We start from the raw sequence: 12,331 nt of genomic DNA on the forward strand, positions 1-12,331 counted from the left end.
TAGCCTGAAAACAGTTTGATAGTTTGTTACAGATGCCATTATTTGATATGTATTAAAAAGGAAATTTGGAGGGAGAAATTGCCTTATGTTTCAAACTTTGAACTGGATCTATTGGAATCATTCCCTGAATCAGAGATTTTGACTAAAGTAGAGGAATTTAGCATTTGTGCGGCTTTTTAATGCAATTGCTCATTTGGAGATAGCTGTCTTCTCCATTTTGCATGACGCTTGTTTTTATTCTCAAAACCTTTGTCCTCCATCAGCAGGAAAGCCTTTTGAAAACTTTCAGAACAGACAAAAATGGCTTTTCTGAGGTTATTTTATGCCTATATAAAGCAGGCTGATTTTCAGAATTGCTTAATACTCATGGTTACCATTTAGGCCACAGAATTGTCAGCAGTTCAAGAAATTAGTCTGGTTTTATGTAGGTTACTGTAATGTGGGTTTAGAACTGTGGTTTTTAGATGCACAGACTGGAAAATATATTGCTTTGCCCTAACCTATACAGTGACTGATCTGCCAACACTGTTAATAGTCTCTTTAATCTTTTCATGTAGGTGAAGAAGCAGGGATGCTCGAAGACATGGCTGTGGGCATTTCAGATTTGCAGAAAGTAATGTTTAGAGTAATTGAAGCCAAGTCAGAAGATTTTTTGCCTATTATAAGTGGAAGGCGGTAAGAACTTTGTTTCTTGGAGCCCAGGAAACTGAGCTGCAGTCTTAATCTGTAGCCCATGAAACCCGTCTAATGGTTTTCTTGTTGCTGAATTCTGTTTTATTGAAAGTGCATTGTTTTACTTTTTAGAAGGTGAGTTAGTAGGGATTCTAAAAGCCAGTAGGCTCTGGGTTACTCTGCTGATAAAAAGCCAAAGTTCCAGTTACTAATACAGATTAATCTGAGCAATGTCTGTGTTGTGCAGAGCTGCTGGTGCATTATTCACACATGGATACTGAATCCTGAACAGGTGACAAGGCCATTATTTACAAATGTGGTCTCTAACTGAGAAACTTTGCTTTTGAATGTCCTGAATTTGTATTTCAGCATGAGAAATGAAATTGCAGTTCCAAGAGTTAGGCCTTGATTACTTTTAAGATGGAAACCAAAAAACTCCGATGCCACTTAGTATTAAAAACTTAGTAGTCACTTTTAAAAATGGAAGCCTTTTTTAGCTGCTGAAAATCACACAGGACATAGGCAGTCTCAGAAATCCTTGCACAAAATCACTTATCCTTTATGAATCTCATGTGAATACTGCTGAATGTCAGGACATAAACTGCAATACTCCATTAATTTTGGCTATTTGAGGGTTAACAAGATTGGAATGGATTTTTCATCTTTATTATTATTCTAATCTGAAGCTCCAAATACTTTTATTTTGCAAAAGTCACTTCCTTAATAGTATCATTGCTCTTAAGATGACTGTAAATTAAATTCAGCTAAAAGCAGGAACTTTTAGAAAATATATGTTTCCTCTGAAGGGGGCTTTCACCACTGATTTACTTAATTAATCTGGATGATTCACTCTCATCATATGGGCTTTCTGAGAAGGGATTGAATAAATAACAGGAAGGCTGGAATATGGTAGGCAATACATTAGGAATAATTAAAATTTAAAAAATTTAAAAAATAAAATCTACAAGGTTTACGTGGAGGAGTCCCATTCTTCTTAGAGCTGTGATGAGACTGCTCCTATCAAACAGCATTGGAAGTCAACCGTGAAAAGATGAAAAGGTGAAAATCTAGTTATTTTCTAATAATTTTTTTAGAAACCCTCAATTTTTATTTTGGTTGTTATATGGTATGGCTCAATAAATGAAAGACTGTAGAAATGCAAGACAGAAAAATCAAACTACAAATTCTTATCTTGAAGAGTCAGCATATTTGCTTGTAATTGTTTTTTCTAGGAAAGTGCTTAAACCTGACATTCTGTGTACACAAACAAATCAATCAAAAGTGTGTGGCACTGTCTAGCAGTGCACTGATCATCTGGTGTGGGTGGTAGACACCAGCCACCCAGGGGAGGTGAAATTCTGTTCAGGAACTCACATTCTTTTATTAGAGGCCAAAACCTGCGCTTTTGGAACATTCTTTACAGGATCACAGAATATTTTGAGTTAGAAGGGACCCGTATGCATCACCAAGTTCAACTCCTGGCCTTGCACAGGGCTTCCCAAGAATCACACCCTGTTCCTGAGGGTTCAGATGCTTCTTGAACTCTGTGAGGCTTGGTGCTGTGACACTTCCCAGGGGAGCCAGTTCAACCTGCTCAACCATTCTCTGGCTGAAGAAACTTTTCCTGACAATCAAGAACCCCATCCTCACTCTTGTTTTCATTTTTCCTAGTGAACATTACATTATAGAGGTCCAGCTCCCAGCAAAGATGTTTGAGCTGCTGCCACAAGAGATTAAAGAGGGAAAGCTTCTTCGCATGTATCCAGTGCTCTTTAATGTTGGAATCAATGAGCAGCAAACACTGGCAGAGAGGTAAGGAGAAGTCACGTTGCATTTTCTGTCCAAGTACTCCATGCTGGTACAGGCTATCTCTCAGGATTAGAAACAAATCTTCTTTGTTATTTGCTCTTAGACAATCTCACATTGACTCAGTGTGTATTTTCAAAGGTATTAAAGGAAATAAACACAAGCTATGAAGCAATGTAGAACAGTGAAAAAGTCCAGATGAAGATAAGATCATAAGCAGGGCTTCGTTTCACAGAGTTGGTGCCATGTTTCTCTTGGATACAGATGCAAAATGGATTTCTATTTCAGACGCAGAATTTTGGTTGTATGCAGTACTCTGAAATTCTCACACAAGTTTGAAAATTCAAAGTTCTTACATTTGAAGATTGGTTTGAAGAGACCAAACAAGTGATAAGCTAGAGAAATTAGTACTCCTCTGCAACAGATTGCTGGAAACTAATTAATTAGTATAATAATAGTCATGGATTCACCAACGTATTAATTTTCTCTTCCAAGAGAAGGGTATCTGTCAGTCATGTTAAATTACCACATTTATGCAGGGCTAAAACTGCAAGGTAGAAGTCAAGATGTCAATACAGACAGCTACTTTGTTAAAAGCAGCTAAAAGAAAAGAAGTTTTATTAACAGAGCATCCAAAATACCTAATGCTTATCTTGAGGTTGCATTTGCTTTAAGCCAAAAGCTTATAGCAAAGCTGTAGCTGGAGTAATGGAGGGAGACAGTGAAAATCCTTAACCTGGGTAATAGGCAAGAAGCTAAACACCACAGGATTTTATCTCCTGTTCACTGTAGACAGCCAAGTAAACCCAGTCTTTTAAAGAAGTCTACTAAAGAATGCCATCAGGTAGCTTTGTGAATGTTTATGGGACACTTTTCCAAGTTGAGTGGTGATATGTGAGAAAATTTAGGCAGAAAATTGAAATGGGAGACATAGACTGAATCTAAAGACAGTAAAATCTGGCACTTTACTGTGAAAGAGCTGGATAGCTGGTTAGAGAACTTGGAAACTTCTTGAAAATGAAAATAGGTTATTCTTGATGCCATAAAGAGGAAAGTGCTGAGAGGAGTGACGTGGCCAAACTCATAATGTGCAAAACCAACAAAATCAGTCATGACGGTTCTGAGTGGGACACTCAAAAAATAAGAGATAAGACATGATGTGGTCAGCAAGAAGCAGGCTGGTGGGAGCTTACACGAGTGAGATAGACAGGAAGGACTGAGTTATGAATGGTCTGAGGAAAAATTTGACTACATTTAGAAATAGCCTGGTTACCTGGGGGCTTGTAGAGGAGTTGGTATGAAAAGATGCCTGGCTTGCAAGTGAAGTGGCAGGAAGTGTTGTTCCCAGTGGTCATTTTACATTGTGTGCAAAGAAAGCCATAGGAGAAAACAAAATAGCCACATATTTATAAATATGGATATATACTAATATCTACCAAGAAAATAAGTTCAATGCAGAAGCAGCTTTAATGCATGCAGTTACAGTCTGTTTTTGTCTTAATTCAAAATGCTGCTTAACTCCTAAAGTTGTACATTTGTTTTTGAGACTGAAAACACCACACATGATTTATGGCTAAAAATATGCAGGGGTTTGTGGGATAAAGAATCTGAGAATATAAAAACATTTTTGTGGCAAATTTCTAGGAAATGTTACTCTATTAGAAAAAAAATCGTTTAATTTGTTTTTTGATAGAATACACTTGAATATTTCCAATTTAAAAGAAATGTTCTCATGTGACAGTGCACAAAGGCTACTGAGGAAGTAGTTACATCTTCTCCCTGTGGCCTGTTGAAATATTTGCTTCCCCTGTTCCCAATTTAGTAGCATATTTGGTATCTTCTGATCTGTGTCCCCTTCTCTCTGAGTTTCTCACTTATCTGCCCATGCCTCTCTTCCTGTACTCCTCCATTCCTGTTTCAAATCTATTCTAAAGATGAATTTCAAAACTTTGGCCTAACTGTCATGGGGACATTTGTGTCTTTACAATCATATCTCCTGTAGTACCATGAGATTTAGTTTCTTGGCATGTGAAATGTGGCTGTTGTAGAAATCTTGATCTCAGAGAGAAAGATATTTGTTTTTATAGCTATAGTTATTTTGTAGATAAGCTTCTCTTCCATCTTGTGTCACTTCCATGTTATCCAGCTCTTACAGAAATTGATATGCTGAAGCAGTAGCAGCACTAAGAGATGGAGCAGTTGGTGTTCTCTGCCTGTGGTACCCAATTTTGGAATTGGAATTCCCCCAAAGTGCCTTTCCATTTATTCAAGATTTGTGAGGGGAAAAGAATAAGTGCCTTATTGCATGTTTGTAAATAGATTGCTTTGTTAATAAACTTTTGGAAGAAGTATGCATCAGTGATGATCTCTTTTCCAAAAATTAATTCCAAAGCATACAAGAACTTAACTACTGCATGTTTGACAAAATCTAATGCATTTAGCACCAAAGTTATTTCTTTATGCAAAGAAATAACTATGAAGGATAATTTATCTTTTGTTGTTGTTTGTGGGTTTTGGGTTTTTTTCATAATTTATTGTGTATTTTCATAGGTTTGGAGATACCACTTTGCAGGAGAACATTAACCAGGAAAACTTAGAACTTCTCAAAGAATATTACAAGTTATTTACAGAAAAAATGCCTCCTGATTGTGAGTACAAAATAATGCAATGTCCAAATAGGTTTGAAAAGCTTTGAGTAGTTAGAAGGTTATAAGACAGTAATATTAGCAGAATCCCATAACTTGTTCCATAAATTTAAACATTTTGTACCTGTACATGACCCTGCTGGGCTCAGGAGTGATTTCAGGCCCTGTGCCACAGCAGAAACTACAGAGAAAATGAAACAGAGGAATGATGAACTGAACAGCTATTTTAAGTTATTAAAATAATAAGTTTCTTAATATTTCATGTAGAGGACAGTCTGTACCTACTGTATTTTTACATAAATGCTTGGTGGGAAATTTCATCAGCTTCAGTCATACCCTCTGTTCTTATTCTGAAAATATGTTGAGGTTTGGTGAACCATGGAGAAATCTGCAGATCAAATACAAGCAATGAGCCACATCATCATTATATGAATGATAAGGTTTCATTGGAATAGGCCCTGTATTCCACTTCTATAGCACTTCTGTATTATAAACATAAACATTTCTATGCTGTTACTCTGATTGCCAGAGGCAAGGACTGAAGAAAACATCTGCATCAATCGAATCCTGTTAGTTTTAATGCCCAAACTATAGTCCCAAATGTGGGAGATTTAACTGCCTGATGTTTAAATGCTATGTAAAAGTTTGATACATCACATGCGTATGTATACATGTTTATCTCTTATATCAGGATGATTTTAATTTGTTAATCATTTTGACAGAAACAAAAGCCCTTCCTAAATGGTGGGCAGGATGCCCATCCATCCACCCACAGACCTAGTATTTATTTCCAGGATGTCTACAGAGAAACTCATACAATAAGTTAGGTGATTAATTGAGGGGAATCTTGCTAAGAAAACATCCTCGAAAAACTAACCTCATGCAGGTTAGGGCTAAGGTAGATCTGCTACCTCATAAATGGATTTTATTTTATAAAAGCAAAAATTTGCATGCAGACAGTATTGGCTACTTTTCATTAATACAATTTAAACTTGTACTGCCTTCCTGAAGGATTATTAGTGAGCCACACAGTTCCTGGACTTCTTTCAGATTGTGAAGGCTTTTGAGAACTAATTGTGTCTAGTTCATGTATTTTCTGGTTATTATAACTTTCTTGCTTTTTTTCTTTACCTTTAAGAACTCAGTCTCTTCTTTATACAATTTTTTATGGAACATAAAGCACCTTTTGGTTCCACTGCCCTTCCCAGTAGCTGCCTGCCAGTATACAGAGTCACTCTTTTGCCTTGGAGAAATGTGCCTTTTAAAACAGCCCTGGGGAAAAAGGGAAGCTCTCAGACTTGTTCATTTGTGGCAGGACTTAATCCCACTCCTGTTCCCCCGCCTCTGGAAGACAAACCTCCATACAAGGCTGGCAGCAACGCTGGTGCTGGGGCCAAGTGAGAGGCATTCAATATTGATGGCTTTTTGATGGTTTTGTCCCACCTATCCAGATAATTTCCTATAATGCCAAATCTGTGCTACAAAATAAATGCAGGACTGTGTTCCCAAAGCTGTCAGTTCCAAACAGTGCTCAAAAAGCCCAACAGAATTTGAGCATTTGCAGCCCTATTTGCCAGGGTGTTGGATCCACCCTTGGCAGCCTCCCTGGCCTGCTGCCTCATTCATATATTCCCTTTCAAAGAATTCAATTTTTCACTACCTGAAAGGTATTGCCACCTTTGCTGTTAGTTTTCCTCTTGTGTCTGTATTTCTCCTTGGCAATAATAGTCTTGCTTGTAACTAAGCATCCACTGACTTTCTGTCTTTAAGATGAACATACACTTTGTCATTTACCCATTTGTTAACCTCTTAAATTCTTTTAGCAGAAACTGAAAATAAGAGCATGTTTCCAGCAAGGTTCTTACCAAAAATGCTGAACAAATATAGCTCTGATTGAAGCACCAAAATGGTACTGCTTTTATAGAAATACTAAGACAGTAAGGGCCCAAAAACGTAAGATAGTTGTTTAGTAGTCCATAATTACCTGAAAACAACAAGGCTGTTTGGTATTTCCAGGCTCCTCCCCCTTATTAGCCTGATTTGGTGGTTTGGTACTGTGGGGGACCCAAGGAGTTTAGGCAATTGGTCATTTCCAGTCAAGGTGCAACCCATTTGGCAGTACTGTGAATTAGGAGGCTCTCTGAGATGTCACGTTTTCTGCTGTGACCCAAAGGAAAGCTGCTGGAAGCAATAGAATGTTTAGTGATACATTTGCATCATCTCAAAGCATCTTTGTCATTTTGTGCTCTCTGTTTTAAAGAAACAGATGCACCCATAAGTGTAATAGTCTAGCAGAGTGTGATGTGGTTTTATGTGCTCTACATTATCTAATGTACAATCAGAGCTTGTAATACAGAGGTAAAACAATCCACATTAAAATTATTGCAAAACAGATTCTGGATGTACATTTTCCTCCTTCTTTTTTAATTGTTTGTTTGTGAGTTTTTTTAGACAGCACAGTATGACTGAAGCAACTTAGTTCTTTTTGAATATATTTAAAGTACTTCTTACTATGAATCATGGATAAGGGAAACTACAGAATTTATTAGATGTAAAAGGTAAAAGCCTGTTGATGAGAGGGATCATTCCAACTTGGATCACGTTAGGAGAATGGATATTGACCTTCATTAATGCTTCCCTCATTTTTATTCTTTCCATTGAGTATAAGTCTTTGGACTTGGGTTTGGGGCTTGGGTTGTGGGGTTTTTTTCCCCTCACTGGATGGATAATTTACTTTCTCTGCTTGAAGAAATCCATTGATCAATTTAGTTTGACTTTGTTTCACTTGATTCTGGCCCCTTTATTTGGTGATAACTATGATTTAAATTCTTTTTACTTTGCCACCATGAGAAGAAATAATTTCAAAAAACAGATTCTGCATGTTTTTATTGATTTTCAGAACTAGCAAGGATAAATGCAACATTAGAAAAATCCCTCCTCTATATACATATGAAACAGAGGGGGAAATTAAATTGCCTACTCTTGAATTTTTGCTGGAGATGTAGTATAAATTAAACTTCAACTTAAATGCCATACCCAGAACAAGCAGGTAAATTTTTGGATTTTAAGCAAACTTGAAATTATTTTCTACTTCAAAATAAAGCCCCACCTAATTTCAGGAGAAATATACTTTGTTACTTTTTAGAGGGGATACTAAGTGCTGTTTAACCCTTATCTTACATTAAAGAAAAATCTAAGGCACATTTTAAAACAATAATTAGATGTTTCAATTTGAAAACAAAACCAAAATTTTTGACTTTAAAATTAAAAAATAATCATCCCATCAAAGCAGGTTGTAATACACTCAGGTTTTTTTATTTTTCTGATTTCTTTTGAATGTCTGTAATAGCTGATGAACAGAACTACAGCAGAGATTTGATTTTGTTTTTCACCATCCATTTATAAGATAAAGGTTGAAGATACTTTAAATTTCCACATGAAGATCTTAGGGACGACAAGGCAATACTCAAAAGACATAAGGTTTGCTTATTCCTTAAATATTTAGCTGGTAATTTCTATCCTGTGTTCCAAAACAAGGCTGTAAATAATAGACCTGTTCTTTACCATGAGCATTCTTTAGTCAGGACAATCATATCACCAACCTTATCAAAATGAGCAACTTTTTTTGTCCTTTTTTCCCAGGTTTACCACATTTTCAAGAACAAAATGATTTAAAGGGATTGCTAGAAAGTCTTCATCAAAATATCCAGGCCAAAAAGAGAAAGAATGTAGAAATCATGTGGCTGGCTGCAACGGTGAGCTCTCTTGTTTCAATGAAATTGATGAACTAATCATAAACTCATTTTCATAAGCTTGCTGACATTGTAAGTGCAATGGATTTTAAGGAAATGACTGGAAAACTCACTGGTTAAAGGAGGCAGATGTGCTGTAATAGTTTTTTGCAGACAATTTCTTTTTCTCACTTTTTAAACTGGTAGAACCTGCTAGAATTTGAGTGATTTGTTTGATATCTCTTCTTTGATAATATAAAATTACTCAAAAGAATTTTTTTAGTGTCCTTGAGGTATGATGTGGGACATGATTGCTTGGTTCCCTTACTTTAACTTTCTGAAATGTGTATTTCTTGTCCCAGTGATCTACACATTGTTATTCTATATTCCATTTATTTATTGAAAAAGATGTAAGAAGAAAACTTTGTCAGTGCAGTAGCTGTGCAATATCACTTTTTTATTGCAGTGGAAGTACAAGATTCCACATATGAGCCCATCAGTCATCCAGAATAATTACCTGGGATTTTTTTACCGTATTTTATAAATGATTTTTTAATATTTTAAATTTTTTTTAGGACTCATTCACATCAAATAGCCCCAATGAATCGGGGACTTCCAAAGATACTAGCGCAAAGAGAATTAATCTCTTCAATGAAACAGTTCTTTCACATAATTATTTAAGAAGATTATCATATAGTACTTGTTTTAAATCCCAGTGCAACTGTTCAAATTTTGAAACAGATTTAGCTTTTAAAATTTTAAATTATATGATGGAAGAAACACTCATAGGTTCTCCTTCACTATCTTGTACCTCTTTGGATTCTAAGTAAGATTCCCTTAATTGATTCCCTAAATTAAACTTTTGAGATTGTCCTCACCATGGTATCACAAAGAACTTAAAGGCTCTAAGTATTTTTTGATTTTTATAGAATTTAATAGTATTTATTGATTTTAATAGAATTTCTAAGAATGCAATTAGCATTAGATGAAGAAACACTTATTTGCTGAACTGACACTGGTCATGTTCCAGTTCACGTTCCAGTTCATCCTGTGAGCTCTCCCATGATAGCCAATGTGGGAAGTTTCTTTTTGTGATTCCTGCTGTAGTTTATTGCCTTGCTGCATTCTCACAAACATTTTGAGGTTTCGTACCATTACACCTATGATTCCCCAGGGATAGGTGTAAGCAAAATATTACCTTTTCTCAGGATAGGTTTTATCTGGGGAAAGGTAGACCCACATTTGGGCACAGAAGCTCTCCTTCAATTTTTCTTTTTCTAGTAAAATATCATTTGAAACCATGGTATAAACTAATGGAATGGTACAACCACAGATTGATTCCTAAGAGGAGGAATCATCCTCCAAAATGTCATGTTTCCTTTATGTGTTATAACTTTTTTAAAGTATAAGTGAAAGTAGACAATCCATGGCAGCAATTTGTTAAACTTTATTAATTGTGAGCCATACATTGAACAGTTTACCTGTTGAAAATAAAAACTATGTAAGTTAGATGTGTCTGACTCCATACTTTCACAAGAAGTTAGTCTGCTACATTCATGTTTGTGAGTTAAGACTTACCATATCTTTATTCATCAGATATTCAGACAATTTAGCTTTCATTGAACAGGGCAGTTGCTACATTCGGTGAGGAAACAGTGAAGGAACTGTTTCTTTTATAGTTATAAAAGTCCCATGTCAAATTCAGGAATTCAGTGCACTGGTACTAACTTCTAGAAGGTGTTTTCTTCTTGAGAAGTGCTGTAGCTGTCTGGATGCCCTCCCTGGGCTTGCAGAGCTGTAGGGCTGCACAGCCTGGTAGGAAGGAAGGGCTGACCTGTGGGGCCTGCCCGTGTTTCAGATTTGCCGCAAGCTGAACGGAGTGCGCTTCACCTGCTGCAAGAGTGCCAAAGACAGGACATCCATGTCAGTGACACTGGAGCAGTGCTCCATCCTGAGGGACGAGCACCAGCTGCACAAAGACTTCTTCATCCGGGCGCTGGATTGCATGAGGAGGTAGGTGGGGCTCCATGGAGCTCTGAGCCAGGCCAGGGCTGCCAGCGAACAGGGCCTGAGGTTGGTTCTGAGTGCCCAGCAGAGCCCAGGCTGGTTCTGAGTGCCCAGCAGAGCCCGGGCCTGGCTGTGCACAGGGTCTGAGGCTGGCTCTGAGTGCCCAGCAGAGCCCAGGCTGGTTCTGAGTGCCCAGCAGAGCCCAGGCCTGTCTGTGCAGAGGGTCTGAGGCTGGCTCTGAGTGCCCAGCAGAGCCCAGGCTGGTTCTGAGTGCCCAGCAGAGCCCAGGCTGGTTCTGAGTGCCCAGCAGAGCCCAGGCCAGGGTCGCCGGCGCACGGGGCCTGAGGCTGGTTCTGAGTGCCCAGCAGAGCCCAGGCTGGTTCTGAGTGCCCAGCACAGCCCAGGCCTGCCTGAGCAGCAGCCTGAGTGCTGCTGGGTCACCTCAGGGCAGGCTCTTTGCAGCAGTGTGTTTTATCTGTCATTAACAGTTTGTGAGACAGATATGTGAAATCTTGCAAGGGTCAGCTCACCGACTGTAGAATATGAGCAGTAGTCTGAGCAGCAGTTGCTTTTAAAAAAAGTTATATTTCAGTTTTGAGGGTATTTTAAAAACCATTTGCACAGTCATTAAATTATTTGTTTGACATCTACACAAATACTGAGAAAGCAAAAGAAACATTTATTACACATGGCAATTCTTACTAGTCACGTTATTGAAAAGAAACATCCAAGTAGGTTTGGACTGGTGGTGTTTGCCACTAATACCTGATGAAATCTTTACTGCGCTTTAGAAGAAGTGAATTAAAACATGTTTTATTCTAAATTGCAACTATGCAGAAATTGAGGCTGATATTATCAGGAATGTGTAATTAAAAGATGTAAAGATTTTTCATTACCCGAGTCTTTGATGAATAAAAGAACCTTCTTGAGCAAACAAATTTCAATCATAAAATTAATCCACATGCTAGATTATTTAAAGAAACTTTCATCATTGGTTTTAATGAGCTTAATCATATAGTTTTAATCATATAATAACAGTTCTAATTACATTATCAAGAGGAGTTTTAAAATGTGTATCGCCGACGCTAGAATAACATATAACAAAGGTCACTGCAAAACTAATAGAAAATATTTTGGTCAGCCTGCAAAGAAGTAACTGAATCATATCTTGGACTTTTCTTAAACACAAATTGTTTGTATGGTGGATTTATAAAGATCCTAACAAGTAAACAATCCTGTTTACGGTCTGTAATGGGTAATTCTGGACCTTCATATTTATTATTGCCAGAATAGGTGCTTAATGTGTAGATTAATATAGTAGGTTTGCCCACATAAACCCTTTGGCAAAGATAGCTGTTCTAAAGAGAAAAGGTAATTTTATAAAGAGTAAATGAGCTGAGATGGCTTAGCTGTAGGTTGAGTTCACAAGTGCTACTAATGCAGTGAGATGTGGTGTGTTGAACTGAGCTG

At 37.3% G+C, this 12,331-nt stretch overlaps 1 protein-coding gene across 1 annotated transcript in view; it reads left to right on the top strand.

Annotated features, from left to right (window-relative positions):
• Positions 1–12,331, top strand: part of INPP4B (inositol polyphosphate-4-phosphatase type II B) — a 216,900-nt gene that overhangs the window by 181,267 nt on the left and 23,302 nt on the right. The window contains exons 19-23 of the mRNA XM_059470523.1: positions 558–675; positions 2,344–2,484; positions 5,029–5,126; positions 8,766–8,878; positions 10,713–10,867. Coding sequence (XP_059326506.1) covers positions 558–675; positions 2,344–2,484; positions 5,029–5,126; positions 8,766–8,878; positions 10,713–10,867 — 625 coding nt within the window. The remainder of the gene's footprint in view (positions 1–557; positions 676–2,343; positions 2,485–5,028; positions 5,127–8,765; positions 8,879–10,712; positions 10,868–12,331) is intronic.

The sequence above is a fragment of the Ammospiza nelsoni genome, chromosome 4 (genome assembly GCF_027579445.1).
Source record: "Ammospiza nelsoni isolate bAmmNel1 chromosome 4, bAmmNel1.pri, whole genome shotgun sequence".
Taxonomy (NCBI): Eukaryota; Metazoa; Chordata; class Aves; order Passeriformes; family Passerellidae; genus Ammospiza; species Ammospiza nelsoni.